The 23,846-nt window shown below is 33.8% G+C and overlaps 1 protein-coding gene and 1 long non-coding RNA gene across 2 annotated transcripts in view; one reads left to right on the top strand and one right to left on the bottom strand.

Moving 5' to 3' along the window:
- Positions 1-22,397, top strand: part of LOC145725764 (lachesin-like) — a 145,012-nt gene extending 122,615 nt beyond the window's left edge. Inside the window, exons 5-10 of the mRNA XM_081974603.1 lie at positions 1,503-1,673; positions 9,858-9,986; positions 10,042-10,180; positions 13,959-14,107; positions 21,371-21,424; positions 21,474-22,397. Of these exons, the coding sequence (XP_081830729.1) occupies positions 1,503-1,673; positions 9,858-9,986; positions 10,042-10,180; positions 13,959-14,107; positions 21,371-21,424; positions 21,474-21,577 (746 nt within the window). The 3' untranslated portion in view covers positions 21,578-22,397. The remainder of the gene's footprint in view (positions 1-1,502; positions 1,674-9,857; positions 9,987-10,041; positions 10,181-13,958; positions 14,108-21,370; positions 21,425-21,473) is intronic.
- Positions 410-675, bottom strand: LOC145727280 (uncharacterized). The gene is made up of 2 exons (XR_014177851.1): positions 589-675; positions 410-547 (listed from the first exon to the last, which is right to left on the bottom strand). It is a non-coding gene; the product is annotated as an uncharacterized LOC145727280 (long non-coding RNA).
- Positions 22,398-23,846: the final 1,449 nt, after the last annotated feature.

Genomic DNA, 23,846 nt, shown 5'->3' with positions numbered 1-23,846 from the left:
ATGTAAGCTTATGAAAAATTGTACAAGTATTATTTGAAAGAAGAGGCAAGTTTATAAGGAATTTTTCCAATTTTTGTAAGGTTTCAAGAGTTTATTTCACCTAATTTAAGGTCCTTTGATATAAAAAACATGTCCTTTGCTGTGAATTTTTACCCTTATGGGGCAAAAAAAATTTTTATTACCAAAAATGTCATTTTTTAAATGTCATACTAACATGTGCCAGTTTGCTGGTGTGAGGCCATTTGATAGTTGGTCACAAGGTCTTTATTAGACTTTCAGATAAAGTGGTCATGTGACCAAACCTAAGCTGACACATGTCTATTACTCCTGGTTTTCTCCATTTTTGTCTAAAGCATTGACTTGCAATAGTTCTCTAATCTTATGTTGGATAAAATTATACAACACAAAATGGCATGTTCTATTATATTATTACTATTAGAAAAAGTTACGTGTAATTTGTATCAGGATCAGGTATCAGGACAATTTGATAAGCGACCAAATTTCATCTTTTTCGCGGAAAATAGCAACACCAGCACTGAATAACTTCCTGAAACATAACACGTTTGGTACACTTTTTGATACTCGTACCCGTTTTTTTCCTAATAAAAGCGACTTATAATGGTACGCACCGTTTCAAACTACAAACAGTAAAATTGCCATAAAATGGCCGACAACAATAACAATACTTCAAGCAATGACGAAGGTAGTCGAATGTAGTGTTGTGTTTACGCCTGTTTTTCATCTATTTGTAATTTATTTCACTTTTGAGTTTTAATGCATTAAAAAGCTACTTTTTTTTCTCGGCATAAAAACATTAAATTCAACTCAGCAGCACAAAAGAAATAATTAAACAATTATGAACACCACACTTTACTTGACGCGCCAATTACGTTCAATCAGGGTGCAGGGCATTTATGCAACCAGACATACAAAATGGTGATTAACTGGTTCTTTGTCATATTAAATTCGGATTTAATACTTCCTGCAGTTCGCTCCCATAAATCACAGTAAAAACTTTCAAACGCTCTCAATAACTACATAAGTTAATGGAATTTCAAACAACTTCCGTAAATATATAGTTTGCAGGTGCGAATGTCATCAAAATGGACGGAGGGCTTCGGTTTCTAAGTCTATTTCGTATGAAAAATGTCCGGTGTTTGGTCCGGGGACGTTTAAGGACACCATAAATCAACCGGGGGGGGCGTTAATCTCGGACTCTCGTTCACGTTTTTTTTTTGTGCAAGACAGGAAATCGCCACCATAAACATAAATCCGGCCCTGGACCAGATTTTTCGACTGGCACCTTCCAATTCTCAACGTAGAAATATTGCTTGTCATTCTAGTTTCAACTCGTTTTGTGTAAATTGTATTACATACGTCATTAAAGAGATCGGTATAGTTCGTCTTATGGTAGAAATATCATTTTGGTGAATCAATTTACATTACATCTTATTTATTTTTTTTTTGTCTGCAATTATTAACTGTTTTTAATTTGTTTCCAGTGCCGCCTGATATCATAAACAACGACACCAGCGGAGATTTGTCAGTCTCCGAAGGGGACAACGCAACTCTCTGGTGCAGGGCGACCGGCCACCCAACGCCCAGGATCGTCTGGAAACGGGAAGACTCCCAACCGATTATACTGAAGAAGGGCCCCAGGGAGTACACTAAAGGTAATGGAGTGCTGTTGTTCGCCCTAATCTACACAACGTAATTATTTACTTCCTCTCCTAAAAGAAATCTGTGGATTTTTGCTTTTACGATATTAGCTAAGCTATCACCTGAGTTAATTCTATGTTTGTCAATTTAGTTTGCTTGCTGAAAGAGAAAAACCATCGTTTTTACTGCAAAACTGGAAAAGGAAATCCTAAATGGCTACAAAACCTAAAACTCCACATAATGAAAGCATAAAGACCATTAATTTACCGAATAACGTCATTTAATGATAATGTCTTTTTCATAAAGGGCGTAAATAAATCACAAGGACGTAGAAAAGTCGAGCAAATTACAACTATCGGCCGTGATTGATAAAGGGCCGGTCTAGGGCGATTCGCGCTGATTTTTCACCTCCTCGAAAACGAAATCGCCCTAATCCGTAGGCCACGGCCCTTTTTCTCTGCTACTGTGTGTGTGTAGACGGAGAGACTTTAAACGGGACGGTCAGCGAAAAGATAAAACTGTAAAAGGGGGCCCCCGATGAAATCTGAATGGAATCGGGAAAAGGAGTCGCTTACATGGAAATTTACCAGCCATTTTCACGAGGGCAGTTTCGCCATCCCATAAAGTGGATTTTACGACTTTGAGATTTATATCAGCAAGAAGGGGCGGTTAATTTGAAAATTGTTATAGAATATGTCAAAATAAATTACTATGACGTCACAGCCATATTTTTGCATTGTTACTGCTTATAAGGGTTTTAAGGAAGAGAACTAAAAATGTAACATCATGTCTTTAACAGTAACCTAAAGAGCATGTAATGGATCTCATTGTGGTTCATTTTTGCCTGCTACTACTTAGAAAGCGTATGGTAAATCCTGTTAAGTAAGCGATTTGTTCAAAACCAGTTTGAACCATAATGACTTATCCGTCGAAGGTGATATTGTGAAGGTGTATTGTGTGTTGTGAATGTATTATGTCAATTTCCAAGTAAACGTTCTACAAAAAAATAAAAATTGTAAATCTTGAATATACTTAATTATTTTATTTTATAACTTTTATGGAAATCAATTTTCTATCATAACTTTAAAACTTCTGAGGAAAACTTCTTCTTCTTCTGAGGTAATAGCAAATTTGATGATGTCAAAAATGTCCCTTAAACAGTCGTTTTTGCAGTTCAAATTTTGACAACGCTTTCCTTTTTAACTTTACCATCTATTTTACTGTTTTTTTAGATAATTTGATAGCAAATTTAATGAGGATTTCAAAGGTGAAAATTTTGGTATTTTAAGTAATTTTTTGAATTTTTTTAATGTTTTTAAATAGGAACTTTTTATTATTTCAACAAAAATTAGATGTCAAACAGAAAATGTGGGGTTGCAGTTGATTTAAATTATAATTAAAGCATGTTTCAGCTTGCTGCTTTTTCTTGACCAATCACAGACTACGTACAGTGTTGTGATTGGCACCTTAGTGACATCAATTTTACGATAATTATACAGTCAAAATTTTTAGTAAAATAGTTGTCAGAAAATTTTAATGACGTTAATGCACACTAATGGTAAATTGAAACTGGTACGTTCAGATAACAGCATTACTCATAATTGACCCTCTCATTAAATGCAACAAATAAATTTACCAAGTTGGAAGTTGAAATATTCAGTATAATGAAAGGTGAAGCATTACGTAAATAGGTGTACTAAATAATGGTTTAACAAATTTTAATATTTAATGAAAGTTAATGTTTTACCGTAATCGGATATGTAAACATTTTGTTCCGAATCATTCTTTATGTACAAATACATTTTTAGTAATTACTAATATAAAGTGGTATTAATTGCTTTTTTGTCTGCTTCAGCAACTATTATTGTGTCCTAAGTAGCTAGAAACAATCTTTTATTGCGAAAACACTGAAAAGAGCACTTCTTGGACTATAATGAACAAAAGAGAAGCATCAGCTGCACTATGTTAGAGCTTATTTTCGCCTCGAAAAAAGCTTCGATTGCACTCAACAAAACGGGCTGCAGAACGCATAAATTTAATACCACTCGGATACAAACGAAGCGTACACAATTCGTTCGAGTTTAATTAAATTTCGTACATTTAACCGGGAATTTTTCTATTGCCGTCTTCTTTAGGAAACAAAAGGAAACGCCAACATTGTACTATACACGGTTCCGATGGGAGGAAATGGGATTTTTAATTAAACACGAGCGGCCTCTCAAGTTTTTCACTGGATACAATTTTAAGCCACTCCATTCTTCCAACTTTCTACAATGTAAAAAGTAACACGTAAAATAGTGAGTAAAAATTATACTAATTCAATTTTCCAAACAGTGAACTCAGTCAGTTACAGACAAAAATCTAATCTTTCAGTACATTTTTTTTAATTAACAGTAATTTTGGTTTGATTAAAAACTGTTTTCTTGGCATGCTCTGTAAATATCAGTTTCATTTATTTAATTAAATTGGCGTCAAACAAACCGATCATATAAAAGGATTTACCATGAGTCTTAAAATTAATAGCAAGCAAAAATAAATCATACTGACATTAATACAAGTTTTTAACCAGGAGTTTCAAGCTTTTTATAACTGTTCTAATACAAGATTTAAAAACTGCTTTCTTGAACACAAACTGAATTTTAATGGGTTTCCGGGCTTGTAATCAGATCTGAAATGCGAAAAGCAAGAAATAACTTGTAAACAGGATAACAAGGACAATTGGAACAGGTTTTAGTACAAAAAATAAAATTCGTAAATGTGGAAATATCTCGAAAACTGACAAATTTGAAATGATTTCGCAAAGACAAAACGTCAAAAATACCGATAATGTCACTTAAAAAGCTTTAAAAGTGTAATTAGTTTCGGTCTAGGCTCAATATTAAAGTAACAAAAAAAACGTAAAAATAAAAAAAAATTGGACGTTCTCTAAATATCAATTTATAATATTGTTTTGTAAACACATATTAAGATTACTTGTTTTCTGCGGTTTTTTGACGTTAGTTCAAATCACAGAATTAGACCTAAAATTGACAAAAAAGTCAGGTAACATTACTTTGTATATGATAAAGCCAGTCACGTGACGACAAACTTATTTCCAAATTTATGCAAACCAATATGCTGATTCTTTCAATGTTTCCAGGTTTACCATTAAAACGGTATATCTACCGTTTTTGTCTTTTTTCTACAGTTCTACTGTTTTTTGTTTTTAATAAAATTGTTATTATGTGGGTTTTAAAACATTTTATATACTGCAAGTTACCAAATTCACATCTATCATTTTGTAGTTTTTTTTTTCAGGTTATTGGATAGGAAAATTAATAAGGATTCCAAAAATGTGCTTAGAACAGTAACTTACTTCAAGTAGGTCACGTGACCCCCTCGCTAAATTATTCCCTAAAAATCACGTGATCTGTCACGAATGTGAAAACTGTCAAACTGTGCTCAAAAATTTAGAATTTAGAAAAGTTTTCTTGCAGTATTTGATATAAAACGTGTTTCTGAGACTTACGACAGTTATTTTAACAGTTGTCACGTGATTGTTTAGCTAAATTAACCTCAAAAACCACTCGATGTCTGTCACTAATGTCAAAACTATCATAATTTGACTAAAATTTGCAAGAATTAAAGTTTAACACAGTTTTCGGAACAGGACGTGTGTCTCAGGTTTTTGACAGTTATTTTAACAATTGTCACGTAACCGTCCAGCTAAATAGTGTCCTAAAAGCACGTGACAGCTGTCATTAACGTCCACACTGTCAAACTGTCCTCAAAAATTGACAAAATCAGAGTTTAGAAAAGTTTTCTTGCAGTATTTGATACAAAACGTGTTTCTGAGATTGACGACAGTTATTTTAACAGTTGTCACGTGACTGTCTAGCTAAATTAACCTCAAAAACCACTCGATGTCTGTCACTAATGTCAAAACTATCATAATTTGACTAAAATTTGCAAGAATTAAAGTTTAACACAGTTTTCGAAACAGGACGTGTGTCTGAGATTTATGACAGTTATTTTGACAATTGTCACGTGACCGTCCAGCTAAATAGTGTCCTAAAAGCACGTGACAGCTGTCATTAACGTCAGAACTGTCAAACTGTACTCAAAAGTTGCAAAAATCGGTGTTTAGAAAAGTCTTAGATATAAAACGTGTTTCTGACATTTATGATGAGCTAAATTATCCTCTAAAACCACGTGATATCTGTCACTAATGTCAAAACTTAAAACAAATGATGAAAAAATGAAAATCGTTTTTTTTTAAGTTTAGTTTATATATCAAACTGTCAGTTGTGTAGTCTATGTGGAATGGATGATTGAAATTATTCGATATCATTAAAAAAACACCTCGTATAATAAAGTAAAACAAAACCTGTTTTGATCTACTGTTTTTTGACCGCCAATAAATATTTTGACCTGGCAACACTGGATTCTTTTATGAATTGCAACGCTAATACTAAGTCCACATGTGCAGCATTTGCGTAAAGTCATTAAGACTGAATTTTGCTTGCCAGCAACGGTAACATAAACCAAAAACTACGCTACCGTGCAGCTTGATTTGAAGCAAATTTCGCCTTTATTGCATTTAATATTATTTTTATTCCGCATCATCACAGTAACCACAACCGAATAAGATCTTGAAAAATTGAAAACTAAGAGAACTCCGACGATCTAGAAAATGTATAATACAACTACAACTGTTCCATATACACGAGTGAGCAAATATTAACCTCGCTTTTTCGTTTCGCCTTCATTTTCCGGCACGGTAACAATTCCAAAAACTTAATATATTCGAATCGGGAAAGCGTGAAAAGCGCAGCGGTTATGGTTATATACTATATTTAACGAATTTATGCACATAATGTTTATTTTTCATTTTGCTGCTTGCCGCGGCTTTTCCTCTAAAAATAACATTTTGTGATGGTTTGGATCCGATCTAAATCTGTACAATAACCCGCACTGATCAAATTATCATAATTCCTTGCTTTTGTAACACTTTTTTAATAAAAAAATGTGTATATGAGCCTACAGGGTGATTAAATACTTATTTATGTAACTATCAGGAAAAGTGAATTTTATGCAAGGAACAGTAATACAAATGTGAGAATAATTCTTCGTCACATAAAATGAAACTTTCTGTAATTGTTTACATGTGGTGATATTGGAGTAACACTAGAGTAGATAAATAAATGTAAATACGGAACGTGTTTGATTCCGTCAACAGTGTCAAACTTCCACTGTCACTACGGTAAAACAAATTAGGTTAAGATCTGACCTCATTCGGAGATTTTCATCCAGACTGGTAAGTTCCCACAATGGAACGCCAGCTTTTAGGAGCTGAGAGATGTTTTCAGAGCTATTAAATCAATTAGTGGGTGCGTTTAGTGTTTTTCGACATAAACGGAAACAATCATCTGTCAACTGAAATAAAAATGGCCGCCTCACCTATCAGACGTCACGTAAACTGTCTTAAAAACAATGGACGCTCCCATTCGCATCCCTTTTCATATCGCACACGTAACACTTCAAGCACGAGGCTGTTAATTAAATAATGGCTTAAATAGAAAGAGACCCATCCCTCCGCTCCCCCCCACTTTTTGACAAACGTACTTCCCTTCTCTATAGTGGAGGGGCTTTTCAAATTAAGACATTCCCCCCCGCCTCACTATAAATAGAAACACATTTTGCAAGTTTAATGCGCGAATAAAGCTGTTTATACGGCACGAAGGAACATGTATCTGTTACGGCATAACAATTAATCTGACATGGAAATAGTCGGGGCAAATTAAATTATTATCGATTTAGAATTGATAGAGACACGAGCAACTCGATACTCTATTACCATGCTAATTTAATAACGACAGGGCTAAGTAGGTAGTTTGTGAAGCGAGTAAAGTCTCTTTATATTGATATAAAAGGGAATAACAATTCTTTACCTTGAGAGGGAGGAAAGAAGAAGATTACGCACGTGGTTAATGATCCTTTTTTTGGCTATGTGAATGTCTCGTGACATTTTTCAAAACAATCAAAGTTTGTACTGGAAAACCTGATTATCGTTACAAGCTGTTTACGAGCCAAAAAACAGCTTTATTATTATTAATTAAACAATAATCACGTGACTGTCTATGTAAATGGGGTTTGAATATCACGTGTGACAACTGATAAATTTTTCAAAACTGTTTTAAAAAGAAATATATTCTGTTTACTTGCAATGGTAGAAAAAGAATAAATTTCGTAGCTTTATGATATCTTTTGTTACGTGAGTTAAGTGACGTAATAGTTAAATAAATAAATGTCAAATACGTGAAAACTGTCAAATTCAGTGAGTAATAGTAGAGTAAGTTTTCTAACAGTCATAGAGACAAAACGTGTTTTATTGGTGTTTCATGTTAAGATAGACACGTTCCTAACCTAACATTATAAATAATATGACACTGTCACTTCAAATTTATGAAACCAGGTGCTAAATTCCTATATTCCTAACCAAAATCAATGTAAACAAAGGGAGAAATGCCCGAAACTGTTTTCACAACTGCTCACCAGAGGGAGTATCTCTTATCTTGAAACGCCAATAGCTTTCGTGCTATTATTTTGACAGTTGTGACATGACAGGCTGTTCAATAGTGTCGAATTTGACAGTGGCATATGTCATAACAAAAAAACTGAAAAACCTATAGAGTTAAAGTATAATCAGGGTAAACGCTGTTTTCGACCCAAAATAAGTTTTATAGCTTTATTACTATTAATTTAACAATGATCACGTGACTGTCTATGTAAATGAGGTTTGAATATCACGTGACAACTGTCACACACTATGAAACTGTTAATATCTGCTTTGAATAGGTCAAAATTTCAAAATATAGTCTGTTTACTTGCTATAGTCAAAACAGATTAAATTTCATAGCTGGGACAACTTTGTGACGTAATAGTTACATAAATATAGTTTTAGTATTCAGTGATAACAAATCAAACAACACATGACATGACAAAAGACTGTCAAATGTTGCTTTGTAAAATTCATTGAGTAATAGAATAGTCTAACTTACAGGTCCAGAGGCAGAACGTGTTTTATAGCTTTATTAGTACTAATTTTACTCTTATCACATGACTGCCTGTGAAAATGGTGTTTTAATATCACGTGACATCTGTCATATACGTTACCACTATTAAAGTTTTCTAAAAAAAGGTCAACGACCTGAAGTATAGTTAATTTAATTTAATATTACAACAAAATGGTAGAAAACACACGAAACTGACATAAAACACAATTTGGAATATATTTTGAGTATTTAGGCAGTTACGGACCTGAAACTTTCACTGGAGCTAGTAAATTGAACCTCAAAACCAGGACCGTACTGGAACATTTTAAACAAAATCTTGGTTTTTGTTAGAGTGGAATAACCAAACAGAAAATGGCAGAAAGCTCACTCAACTAACATGAAACAGTATTTGGCCCATAATTTGGACATTTGGGCAGTTACGGACCTGAAATTTTAACTAAAGCCAGTAATATGAATCTAAGGACCAGAGTCGTACTGGAAAAATTTGAGAAAAAGCCTGGTTTTTGTTAGACTGGAATAACCAAACAGGAAATGACAGAACACACACTTAACTGACATAAAACACAATTTAGCTCACAATTTGGGTATTTGGGCAGCTTTGGATCTGAAATTTGTACTGAAGACAGTAAATTTAAACCTAAAGACTAGTACCGTAGTGGAAAATGTTTCGAAAAAATCCAGGTTTTTGTTAGATTGGAATAACCAAATAGAAAATGGCAGAAAACTCACTCAACTGACATGAAACACAATTTGGGTCATAACTTAAGTAACTGGGCAGTTACGGAAATGAAATTATCACTAAAGGTGCCAAATTGAACCCAAAAATCAATGTCGTCCTGCAACATTTCTAGAAAAAATCCTGACATTCGTAAAATTAGGATAACCAAACAGACAATAGTAGAAAACACACTCAATTGACATCAAAAATCAGGGCAGTACTATAAAAAAATTCCAGTTGTTAATTTTTTTTATTTTAAATTTAACTTAATACAGTCAAAATTTACCATCCTAAGCAAAACCCCACACAAAAATTGAGTAGTGTGCAAACAAAACAAAGTTCAACATCAGCTTAGTATGAAACAATTGTGTGTAAATTCTTATGTCGTAAACTCATTGTTACCGCCCTTTTGACCTAATTTCTAGTGGATACCTACAACGGAACCAATTTGCATTTTTGGAGATTGGACAGAAGACAAATGGGCGCTTATCTATGTATCGCAAGCAACGACGTACCCCCCGCAGTGAGTAAAAGGATAGCGCTGAACGTAAACTGTACGTTATATCTGATGATGGTGTGATAAAGTCTGAAACGTTTTAACTGTTGCAGTTGCGCCGGTTATTATGGTGCCGAATCAGCTTTTGGGCGCCCCTCTAAACACAGACGTCGACTTGGAGTGTTTTGTCGAAGCTTTTCCCAATACGATCAATTATTGGGTGAAAAATAGGGGAGAAATGTTGTTAAATGGGTAAGTGTAATCTTATTTTAAGAGTCTACATCAGTTAAAACTAATTTTGATCTTAAGATTTTTTAGTTTCTAATTGATTAAAAGTGTTTTAAAATTAAAAACTAGAATCTTCCTTACAATTTTATTGTCCTTAATTATTTTCAGATAATATCTTGGCCATCCATCACGATAGTACAATGTAAAAATTTCCAATCCGAACTCGGATTTTCTTTATAGAGACAAATTTCGATTGTACCCGTATCAATAATCCGATTAAATTGCTGTTGGTGAAGCTTTTAGTAAGTAATTCGTGGAAGGGACATTTTTATATTGCGCCCTTATCGCTTTTTAATCAGTAATGGAACTGGGAAACTTTCACATCACTTGGGAGTTCGAGTTTCTTTCTTCAAACTTTTCAAACCCCCTTATTATAAAACTAACTGAATTAAACTCTAAAGTGTAACGACAATAATTAATTGAATCAATATAACACGCTGTTTAACAACTTTCAGATTTGAAATGTAGGTAAACAAGGTAAGGGGTTATCTTCACCCCACTGAAGGGTTAAACAAACTTGTATTATTTAACAATTATTGAGGGATGAAACACGCTGAAGTTATATACCATAATCTCGCTAAGCAATTTCAACTATTTATCTTTAGCATAATTATTCCGCAGGTGCGACGCCCTCCAGTGTTTATTTCACCCCCTTCAACCCCTTTATACTCTCTCTGTCTACGATAATTTTACTGTCCAAACACGAGTCGAGTTAAGTTTATATTAATTTTGGCACACAAGTCAGATTTCCTATACGAAAACTCGTTTGTTTGAAACAACGTTTACGTTTTCAAATTGTTGTTTTGAAAAGCTTATTTGCTAATCGGGTTAGCTTAACAAGGATTGACTATTATGTTTTGTAAATTGTGTTTTGGAACTAAGTAAAATTTAAACTTTAAAGTTACCAGTGATGCATAAAACATTACTGCTTTTAGTACAAAAGTGAATAAAAACAAAAAAGTGACCTTTCTTACCCAAAGGGGCGGACAAAGTACGTGGCTTTAGGTCTAATAAAAAATTTACCAATCCTAGTTGAACAATTTATAAATCAGCAAGTTGAAACCCACACATGTTTGATGGCTGAATTACTGTTATATTTACAATGTAATGTGTAGGTTTTATTCTAAACAGTTGCCTGGTTATTGTATTTACTTGACGAATTAAATTATTCGTGTCCACTCCATTCCATTTCTAACTCAATGGGTCAATTGACGTATTACAGGTTACTTTGATTTCTGAACTTAATATATCCTATCCACTACACTTTCGTTGTCTATGATTTGCCATAATTTTATTCCCAGTGTGCGTTAGAACGGCTGCGTGAACAAAAGTAGTGAAATCACATTTGAAAACTGATAAACTTCCTGGAACGTTTTCTGAACTATTTTTTGGTCACGTGACTGTTTTGTGCCATCATGCTTTTACAGTGTTGCCAGGTCAAAAATTACATTCCCAAAGTCACGTCACGTGTATTTTACCATTAAAACTTTTACCACTGGCTAAATTTGTTTTAGTAAATTTTCACAGTTTTGATTACTTTTTTTATACCACGTTATGGTCACGTGATTGTTTTTGACTAGTACAATGTTGCCAGCCCAAAAATCGCATTTTTATTTATGTAAGGAATATATTCAGCTTTTACATTGTCTAAATTAGATTTAGCAACATTTAACAGTTGAAACTACATTTTTATGATCACCTAACAGTTTTTGACTGTAGTCACTTTGCTTGCATAGTGTTGCCAGTTCAAAAATTACCATTTTTTGGTCAAGTGACTTGTAATTGACAATTTTTTCCTTCATATTTGTTTAAATCGGATTTTGCAAATTTTTATAATTTAAACTACCTTTTTATGGTCCCGTGACTATTTTTAACTAGTGTCACTTGCCCAGTGCAGTGTTCCCAGGACAAAAATTATAATTTCAAAGTCACGTGACGTGTATTTTATCATTAAAACTTTTACTACTGTCTAAATTTCATTTAGCAAATTTTTATTGCGTAAATTACCTTCCTTATAGTCACGTGACTGTTTTTGACTAGTGCCACTTTTCCTTTACAATGTTGCCAGCTCAAACATTGCATTTTTAGTCACGTGACGTTTATTTTCCACTTTACCACTGCCTAAAGTAAATTTAGCAAATTTTTTGACTGTGCACAGTGTTGCCAGCTTAGGAATTACCCTTTGTTGATCAAGTGACTTGTAGTTTACAATTTTGGTCTTCATAACTGTTTAAATAGGATTTTGCACATTTTTATAATTCACACTATCTTTTCATGGTCATATGATTGTTTTTGACTGGCGGCACTTGGCTAATACAGTGTTGTCAGGTCAAAAATTGCATTCGTAAAGTCACGTGACTGTTATTGTGTCAATAGTATCACCAGATATTATACTCTGGATTGGATCGAACCTAAAAATACAACAATATTAAGCCTTAATCCCTGTAATCTACGCAGTTAACACCGCATCAGTAACGAAGGTAATGTTTACAGATTGTTTTAGTACATACGAGTGTATTATGGTCATTTATTTACTTCTATAAAAGCGCAAAAAGGGCCTTAATTAAAAGCAAATACTTACCTGAAAGGATCACAAATTGTTTGTTTGATTAAACTCGTGTAATAAAGAATTTTTACTCATTAATATTTTGACGCCCTTAATGGTGCACCGATATACCCAAATTAAATCGTTAATTGGCTAATTTGTTGACAGCTGTCAAATTTAAATTACTGGTCAGCTGAGCAAATGTCCGAATACTGTGTAAATCGCAAAGTGCTAAAATGACACGCCTTAAATATCATTTTTGTCACTTTAACTGTTTAATGTCAAAACATTTTGTATCCAGAAGGAGTAAAAGTTTGTTAGTGACATGTGTCAAACTACCGAAGCGTATAAGACATAATTTGACAGTCACATGATATCAATCACAGAAAACCGTATATGTGTGTATATGTGACAAAAAAAGTGAGATTAGCAATCATCTGTCAGTTGTCAAATGTCATGTTGTGCTAAAAGGTTAGAGATATTTTTTTAACAAAAAGTTACTTTTTTAATTTTACTTGTGCAATTGAGGTGTTATTTGATTTATTTGTCAAAATCACCTAAATTGTTGAACTCCATTCCCGAAAATGGTTTGCCATTAACAGATCAACGGTGGACTCAAAGTTGGTCACGTGACGACTTATGAATTGATCACAATCCACGCACACTGCTGTGAAATCTAAAAAGTGTAGAAAATATCGTTGAAAAAGTCATTTATTTGTCAGAGTCATTGTGTCCTAAGAATGACAGCTGACAAGAGAATCTGAGTAAGTTTGCAACATTCATATCATTAAAAATGCTACACCCTATGTACTAACATAATAAACACATAAGTACAACACAAATAAATTTATTAATACTGTTACGTCATCTTATTCTACTTTGATTTATGGTATATGTAACAATTTTCGACATTAATGGTTTTGACACTAAAGCCACATGAAAACAGTTTTACCACTCACTTTAATACTGTATTTTTCTGGAAATTAATATTTATGCTCGTATTTCAGAGACCTCTCCTCTACATTGAGGTTAAAGCGAAATTATCTTCGTGTACACACACACACACAAGCTGGTAGAGTGGAAACATAAATTTTTGGCTTAATAGACTCTAAAACGTCTCCCAAAATATATTATACTTGTTTGCTGCAATTTTAACGTAAACTATATTAAATTTACCGTATGTTTACTTTGTTTCAGCACCAAATACTCGATCAGAGAGAACAGAAGCGGGTACAAAGTGGTTATGTTGCTGATCATCCGCTCGTTTTCCGAAAATGACGTTGGTACCTACAATTGCGTGTCCACGAACTCGTTAGGAAGGGCCGAGGGCACCTTAAGGCTTTACGGTAAGTTTTCCGTGTATTAGCAAAACAAAGCCCTAAACCAAAAAAAAATCCCATTTTCTCTACCCCAATTTAATCACTCGACGACGCTCGAAAGTATGAGCCAATTTTACTTTCCATTAGATAATCGGTGATTTTCTTGCGCCAGGATAAATATGGGAAAAGCAAATAACAATCCATTTCCCTCGGAGGTTGTTCGTTGTTTTTTTGTGTCAGGGCCATGATTGTTTTAATGGAGATTACAAGCAGCGAAAAAAATCGAAGAAATGCTATAAAATGCTTAATGGAGCGTTGTAGTAGGATAATGAGCCAAAGGAAAATTAAGAAACTTGTAAAACGTCCCATAAAATCAGGGAATGATTTTTGCTTATAATTTGAACAAATTACAATGATAAATGGTGCTAACTATGGAGTGTTTTCTATGGAATTGTAAAATACGTAAAAGAGTGAGAATTTAGTTTATTCAGAATTTTAGTTACAGACAAAGATATAGCTACCATTTTACTAAATACAGCCCTGTGGTTTACATTTTTTCATCATTTCACCAAAAAATGGAATTTCTGGTTTGGCTTGTTCTACTTTTGCAATACGAATATTTGCCATTTTGACAGTTGAAGAAAATGGTGCTTTAAATACTACAATTGCAAAAAGACATTTTATAACATTAATTTAAGCAAATAAACGTTAATACAAAAACGTCAGTAAAGTCTAAATTCGCTTGTAACAAATTACTAGACTAACGCTGTTTGACGTATCAGTTGTTATTGACGACAAGCAAAAATGAACTTTACCCACTTTTGTTTTTTTTTTAGTGATGGGCAAATTTGACCGGTAAATTACCAGTAAATTACTGGTAAATTACAAATACTGTGTTTTTGGCAGTTCAAATTTTGACACTGTTTTTCTCTCTGACTGTACCAAATTTTGTAATGGTTTTTCAGTTTTTTTGGATTTTTGGACAATTGCTGGCCTTTCATTCAAACTGTGTTTCTAGCAGTTAAAATGTTGGCAGCACTTTTCTTCCTGACTGTACCAAATTTTGTAGCGTTTTTCAGGTTACTGACTAGGAAATTTAATGAGGATTAAAAAATGTGCTTAAAACAGTCATTTTCTCCCTCCAAGTGGGTTTTAAAAGTGATTTTGTACCCGACTGTCCTTTCAAACTGTGTTTTTGTCAGTTCAAATTTTGACACTGCTTTTCTTTCTGGCTGTACCAAATTTTGTAGTGATTTTTCATGTTATTAGATAGGAAATTTAATGAGGATTTGAAAAATGTGCTTAAAACAGTCATTTTCTCACTCCAAGTGGGTTTTAAAAGTGATTTTGTACCCGACTGTCCTTTCAAACTGTGTTTTTGTCATTTCAGATTTTGACACTGCTTTTCTTTCTGGCTGTACCAAATTTTGTAGTGATTTTTCATGTTATTAGATAGGAAATTTAATGAGGATTCGAAAAATGTGCTTAAAACAGTCATTTTCTCACTCCAAGTGGGTTTTAAAAGTGATTTTGTCCCCGACTGTCCTTTCAAACTGTGTTTTTGTCATTTCAGATTTTGACACTGCTTTTCTTTCTGGCTGTACCAAATTTTGTAGTGATTTTTCATGTTATTAGATAGGAAATGTAATGAGGATTCGAAAAATGTGCTTAAAACAGTCATTTTCTCACTCCAAGTGGGTTTTAAAAGTGATTTTGTCCCCGACTGTCCTTTCAAACTGTGTTTTTGTCAGTTCAAATTTTGACACTGCTTTTCTTTCTGGTTGTACCAAATTTTGTAGTGATTTTTCATGTTATTAGATAGGAAATGTAATGAGGATTCGAAAAATGTGCTTAAAACAGTCATTTTCTCACTCCAAGTGGGTTTTAAAAGTGATTTTGTCCCCGACTGTCCTTTCAAACTGTGTTTTTGTCAGTTCAAATTTTGACACTGCTTTTCTTTCTGGTTGTACCAAATTTTGTAGTGATTTTTCATGTTATTAGATAGGAAATTTAATGAAGATTCGAAAAATGTACTTAAAACAGTAATTTTCTCACTGCAAATGGGTTTGACAAGCAATTTTGTCTCTGCCTGTCAAAGTGTGCTCAAAGGTTGCAAAAATCAGTGTTTAGAAAAGTTTTCTTGCAGTATTCGATACGAAAACGTGTTTCTGAAATTTATGACAGTCATTTTGACAGTGGTCACGTGATTGCCTAGCTAAATTATCCTCCAAAAACCACATGATATCTGTCACTAATGTCAAAATTTGCAGGAATTCAGTTTAACAAACTTTTCTTATAGTTTTGGAAACAAGACGTGTTTCTGAGATTTATGACAGTTATTTTAACAATTGACGTGACCATCTAGTTAAATAGAATTCTAGAACCACGTGACAAACTGTCACTAACGTCAACACTGAATTGTCACGGTTATCTTGTTTCTTTTCATGTTGATATCGATTTCATGTTAACTTTATCGCAGTTAGACAAGAAAAAACTGACTTTAAAAGATAGATCGTGTGTGCACGGTCGAGATAATAATATAAAAGCTGCCTAGACGATCAAAAAAGTTCTGACAGTTAAACGATTCCAGTGACGGACTTTGATCTAGAAAACGAGAACTCAAAAAAGAAAAAGTCGGCCAACTAAATGCTTCCAGACGGATTTCTTCGTCGATACAAGACTGGAGATAAGGCCATCATAACGTTTCAGAGACTTAGCCAGATTAGCATTCACCCTCTCCTTCTCTTTCACCCTAAAAACCCGGTTATCAAGGCAAAATTGAAAGGGAGAAAAGAAAAGCAATTTCGAATGTTCAGGTTTGTATTAATCATCGATTTGATGTTAGGGATTTTGCTGACAGACTTTAATAGTTATTTTAAGAGCTTTTATGATTTTTGGACATGACACGACAGTTTTATCATTAATAGCTCAAATATCCCTTATAAAACACAATTATTAAGGAAAATACCGATCAAAAAGTGAATTTTTTCATGTCAATTAAGGTGATTTTTGCTTATAATGAGTACCCACTCATATGGTACCACTCTAATGTCCAATCCAGTAATAATGAAGCTTTTTCGCCGAATGTTCCATTAAACATATCAAGGTAGCCATTTTTACTAATTTTGACATGAAGAATACGAATTTGGTGTTAGTTTTGCTGCAACTGCCGCCAAGTAGAAAAAACCTCAAAAAATAACCAAGTTACTTATTAATAAACACTGATTTGATCAATTTGCAGTCTAATTTTCTTTGCTGAAACTTTCTGTACAAATGTCAGCAGAAATGTAGTTAGGATCATAGTAATCGACCCTTTAAACCGTCGATTGTTTTGTACGTAGGATCGATTACCCTTTTGAGGTAAAGGTCATTAATTCGAAGAGCCGTGAGGCACAAGTTTCCAATCAGTGCCGGTGCCTCCAAATATAGGATATAAACCTAAAGTGAAACGAAATCGATGGAGAGAACCAACATTGTTTGCCTTGTTTTGCTGAAAAGTTTTAAGGGTCTCGGAAACTTTGAACGAGAGAAGATTAATTAACGGAACATTAGCAAACCTGAGACTTTACTTATTAAGCTGGCTCGTTCAAGTGGCAGTTAGCGCTGGGAAAAAAGTCGTCGTTGGAATATCAAAATTCCGATCTGTTTTACAACTGGAACGTTTCCAGTCGATCCAGGAAACTCTAACCGCTATAAGTACATGCAAATCTCTTTAGTTAAAGAGATTTTGGAGACGCACTGGATTAGCCCCGAGCCACTTTTCCGGCTAATCCGTGCTTTTCCTCACCCGAAACAATGGAGAACGCCTCAAGAACTATGCAAATCGGGATCTCATAACAACTCTAGGTTGAAAAAGAGTGTTTTTTTGTAGTTTTACTCAGAATGTGTACGTTGTATCTACAAGTTGTGAACACAGTCGAAAATTGTGTCAAAATATGTCATATTATGTCCACATGCGCAGCACTGTTTGTGATTGCTGCTCAAGCAGCTTTAAGCTTGCTGCTTTTTTGACCACATGTGGGCTAGAGATGGAAAAATTTCAGAAATTAATTTTTGAAGAAAATGCCAAGAGAATTTAAAGAATTTTTAGGAGAATTCAAGAGAATGTTGAAGAAAAGGCTAATAAATGCACATCAAAAGCCACAATAGATTTTAGACTATTTGGAAATTATAAAATGCCAAGTAGATGTGTTTCTTTGGAGAAACCACACTGTAAGAGAATTTTACAGCTCTATGGAGCCAAATTTGACTGTGTTTTTGTCAGTTCAAATTTTGACACTGCTTTTCTTTCTGGTTGTACCAAATTTTGTAGTGTCTTTCAGGTTACTGACTAAGAAATTTAATGAGGATTCCAAAAACGAGCTTAAAACAGTAAATTTCTTACTCCAAGTGGGTTTTAAAAGTGATTTTATCCCCGACTGTCCTTTCAAACTGTGTTTTTGTCAGTTCAAATTTTGACACTGCTTTTCTTTCTGGCTGTACCAAATTTTGTAATGATTTTTCATGTTATTAGATAGGAAATTTAATGAGGATTCGAAAAATGTGCTTAAAACAGTCGTTTTCTCACTCCAAGTGAGTTTTAAAAGTGATTTTGTCCCCGACTGTCCTTTCAAACTGTGTTTTTGTCAGTACAAATTTTGACACTGCTTTTCTTTCTGGCTGTACCAAATTTTGTAGTGTCTTTCAAGTTACTGACTAGGAAATTTAATGAGGATTCGAAAAATGTGCTTAAAACAGTCAATTTCTTACTCCAAGTGGGTTTTAAAAGTGATTTTGTCCCCGACTGTCCTTTCAAACTGTGTTTTTGTCAGTTCAAATTTTGACACTGCTTTTCTTTCTGGCTTTACCACATTTTGTAGTGTCTTTCAGGTTACTGACTAGGAAATTTAATGAGGATTCCAAAAACGAGCTTAAAACAGTCAATTTCTTACTCCAAGTGAGTTTTACAGGCGATTTTGTCCCTGACTGTTCTTTCAAACTGTGTTTCAAGCAGTTCAAATTTTGGCAGCGCTTTTCTTCCTGGCTGTACTAAATTTTGTAGTCATTTTTCATGTTATTAGATAGGAAATTTAATGAGGATTCGAAAAATGTGCTTAAAACAGTTATTTTCTCACTCCAAGTGGGTTTTAAAAGTGATTTTGTTCCCGACTGTCCTTTCAAACTGTGTTTTTGTCAGTTCAAATTTTGACACTGCTTTTCTTTCTGGCTGTACCAAATTTTGTAATGATTTTTCATTTTATTAGAAAGGAAATTTAATGGGGATTCGAAAAATGTGCTTAAAACAGTCAATTTCTTACTCCAAGTGGGTTTTACAGGCGATTTTGTCCCCGACTGTCCTTTCAAAGTGTGTTTCTGTCAGTTGAAACTTTGGCAGCCTTTTTCTTCCTGACTGTACTAAATCTTGTAGTAATTTTTTAGGTTACTGACTAGGAAATTTAATGAGGATTCGAAAAAAGTGCTTAAAACAGTCATTTTCTCACTGCAAGTGGGTTTGACAAGCAATTTTGTCTCTGCCTGTCAAACTGTGCTCAAATGTTGCAAAAATCATTTATGTCCACATGCGCAGCACTGTTTCTGATTTCTGCTCAAGCAGCTTTAAGCTTTTTTTGACCACATGTGGACTAGAGATGGAAAAATTTCAGAAATTAATTTTTGAAGAAAATGCCAAGAGAATTTAAAGAATTTTTAGGAAAATTCAAGAGAATGTTGAAGAAAAGGCTAATAAATGCGCATCAATAGCAACAATAGATTTTAGACTATTTGGAAATTATAAAATGCCAAGTAGATGTGTTTCTTTGGAGAAACCACACTGTAAGTGATCTTTACAGCTCTGTGGAGTCAAATTTGACAGTTCTGACGTTAAGGTTCTGATGCTTACACTTTTATACTTACGACACTTAACGTCAGCTGTCGAATTTCGCTCTATAAAACTATAAATACAATGTGTGTAATGCAAGTGTAATTTATCCATGCGGTAGAACTATTTTGGACTGGTAATCTCGCATCACCGCTGCGTAATTTTTGACAGGTGACGTAAAAGACATATTAAACTGTCTGTCAATGTCACACCTGTCACACTTAATTCGCTTATAATTTCTTGTTAGCGCTTAATGAGTTTTGACAATTGACAGTTATCAGGTAATATAAGAAACATATCAAAGCGGCACTTTATCTCAACTTGGGGTTTTATTGAGGTGTAAATACACGGTACAACGGTTTTGCATTTGTTAGTTTAATCTCACTACTGAATAAGTTTTAATGGTTACAACAAGTGTCACCTGACTATAGGCCACGCTGTAAAGTGTCATAACTGTCAAATGTAACGTCTTAAACTGTCATTTAACGTCACAACGACAAATTTTACTCCACAGAGTTACGAATAGCCATTTGTGGCGTGATTCATCAAAGAGATGCGACCATTTGACGTTTTACAGTTTCACGGCACCGTTTAACGAGTTTTGACAGCTGTCAGGTGACCTATAAGCCTGTCATTAAACGTCACAGCTAGTTCAGTTCGTCAAAGTGGTCCACGTTTATCCATGTGTTTTAAATTCTAAAAAAGTTATTTTGTTTTTTTGCTTTGTCAAGATTTTTGTTTTAAACTAAGTACCGGCCCTTAATAGTTGTACTACCAAATAAAATAATGTTTTGAAGTTATTTGTTTAAATTAAAGTTGAAGACAATGCTTCAGACTTCATGTTGTGATCGTGTTAAAAAGCAAGCATTTATTCACCAGTGACAAATAAAAAGAAGAGTAATAAGAGAATATTCTCTAAATTACTGAAGAAATATTCAAAAAGTTCTGAAAACATTTGTAAGAGAAAGTTTTTGATAATCCGTTGTTGTGTGTGTTGTTTTTCCGTAAATTCTTTGTGCAGAAAATTATCTTGGTCCATCTCTAATATGGACTTACCATATAAGGCAACCAGAAAAATGTCTTTTCTAGCAAGAAAACTGTGCCAAAATTATAAATCAAGACACTCTGTATACTATGTACGTATTAAAGGCCTAAAACTCAAGTAGACAACAATCCGAAATTTAACAAAAGGTTTCCAAGGGTTACGACAGAAATCGTACACTGAATTTTGATGACGCGGGTCAGACGTGTGGCCATATAAATATGATGAATTGCCCTTTTGGGCCCTTTTTGAAGGGCCGCCCTCATCGAGGAGCTTTAAGGGGGCTCTTAATGGGTTTAAGTGACTGTTTTACCCCAAGTTTGAGAGCCTATAATTCCATTTGATAGGTATTTTCTTATTATTCGAGCTGACTGTACAATTTTTATTACAGAAATCAAAGTGGGGTCTGCAACATCGAACGAAAACACTTTGGGAGTGGTTGGCGGTATGTAACTTAAAAACACTTGTAATTACCAACCTTACAGAAAAAATAGGTTTTGCAGAACCAGCTAGGGGACATCCAGAAACTTCCGGATGTGCTTTGGTAAGATCTTCGTGGATGCTCATCTTCTTGGTTATAGTCCGGTTCACTAGGTGACTAGTGAGTGTATTAAACCACTGACTTACCAAACATTAAACTATAAAAAAATGTATAAAATGAAGCTTATTAATAATGAATAACTGAGAATTGTTTTTGCTTTAACAGTGCCAACTTGTGTAAATAGATGTTGTACTACGATCCACTATTTTTAGAAGTGTCCTTGTATATATAGCAGGACTATGTAATGGAATATTTGTTAACTAACATGTTACTCTATAGTTGTTTCTTTCATTTGTGAATATGTAAAATTATTATGAAAAAAAACTGTTGATTTAATAATTTAAAGTAGTTTTATTAAATAAGTAGTCCTGTGATATTAATGGTAAATTTGATTTTTTTACGCTCAAAAAGTTTTAACTATTATTATGGTAGTGTAATAAGCAATATACTTTATGACACACTTAAAAGTATTCTTCACAACGACTTGTTCTGTTATTTTAGCTTGATATTTTGTAACAGTGCATGCTCACGATCCCAACTAAAATAATAAAAGCCTGTATATTTAATTGTAAATACTTGTACAACTCCCCTAGGTTTAAGGCTGAATTTACACCAACTTAGAAATTCCCTAAACCTTCTACTAATAAAACATAATATATAAGTAAGTGCAAAATGAAGAATTTTGTAAATAGTTTCAAATAATCTGCAATAACAACTTTAAAAGTTATAATATACTATAAAATCGCTAAAATATGATATAAAAAATATAATTGGGCTGTAACAGTGAAGAATGATTGTCGTCATTTTAGTTCGTTAAGAGGTTCAGGTCTAATTTTTTGTAATCCTAAGATTTTGAAATAAATCCAAAGTTTGCCAATTATTGTGTATCATTATTTTACCTATAGACAGTATATTGTATAGAAAGTGGTACCGAACCAACCTACACATCAATCTGAATACTATCATTAACAACAATCTGTCAACTTCTAGAACAGGATCTGGTTTCTCCCAAAATGATTTAACAGACATTGGCTAATTCGAATTTCAAACCGGATTTGGATTATATATTGTGTATGGACCGGACCGAGATTTTTTTTTTTTTTTGAGTCAATGACGCAGTTTTCTGCATTAAATTCCACACCTCTGACCAGTTTTTAATAGTGTGGTATATGAATAATTCTGATCTATTCTATTTGTCATTGAATTAGATAAAATCGATCATTTCTACTAGTTGATTTAATAGAAACCAATCTGTAATAAGTAGTTTGTGATTGGTCAAGAAAAAGCAGCAAGCTGAAAGCTGCTTTCTTGTCCAATCACAAATTTATATACGAACATTGATGCAGGGTTTATATTCATTTAAGATTTATCACGTAAGATGAATATCAACCAGGCATCATAACGGCAACGTCGCACTTTTACGTCAATTGTCTGGCAGAGGTTTTGACAGTTTGGTTGGATGACGTTTAAGGGACGTAAAAGATTGTTTGAGTTTTCTATTAATGCCCATAACAAATATAAATAACTTTTTGGCCGCATTCGTTTTCAAGCTCCATGGAGCGCTTTTGACGTCACGATGACGTAATTTGGCCAAAACTATAATTTGACCAACTGTCAAATTACGTCATTGTGACGTCAAAAAAGCTCTGCTCGCTCCATAAGGAGCGTGAAAACGAATGCGGCCTTTGTTTCAGTTTTGAGTAAGAATGCAGTCTCTTCTACAAGGCCACATATAAATCAAAATGAGACAAAATCAATACGTTGCACAGCCAATAAACAAATAAAACGACTCACGCATATTAATAACAGAGTTCACATACTGATTCAAGGTCGTACGCACCGAAAGACCCGGATGGTTTACGTTTAGACTGTGATAGTCACTGTGGTGCATGCTGTTGAACGAGTCACAGTCTAAATTTACATTTGAACCAACAAAATTATATGCAATTGATAAGATCAAATTCACTTGAAACATGTTTTTTTATATTTGTATGTACAGAGTGAATTTTGTGTTACAACGTGTTATTTTGTCAGTTTTTCAAAACGGACGTGACGTCATTCAACAGTTAGTCACGTGACGTGTATTTTACCAAATTCAAATTTTTTATATTGAGATATAGATTATAATGACTCAAAACTCACTCACCAGTGACCTGAAAGTATAAAATATTAAATAGATGTGTTTCTTTGAGGAATTGCACTGGAAGAAGTTTTTACAGCTCCATAGAACTAAATTTGGCAGTTCGCACGTTATGGAATACTCTTATGCTTTTCTTACGTTACGTGACAGCTGTCCTAACTGTCAAACCCCGTTTACCAGGGACCT

This window comes from Ips typographus, linkage group LG3, assembly GCF_016097725.1.
Source record: "Ips typographus isolate SLU linkage group LG3, UJ_Ityp_2.0, whole genome shotgun sequence".
Taxonomy (NCBI): domain Eukaryota; kingdom Metazoa; phylum Arthropoda; class Insecta; order Coleoptera; family Curculionidae; genus Ips; species Ips typographus.
This window is presented reverse-complemented; position numbering and strand designations above follow the sequence as displayed.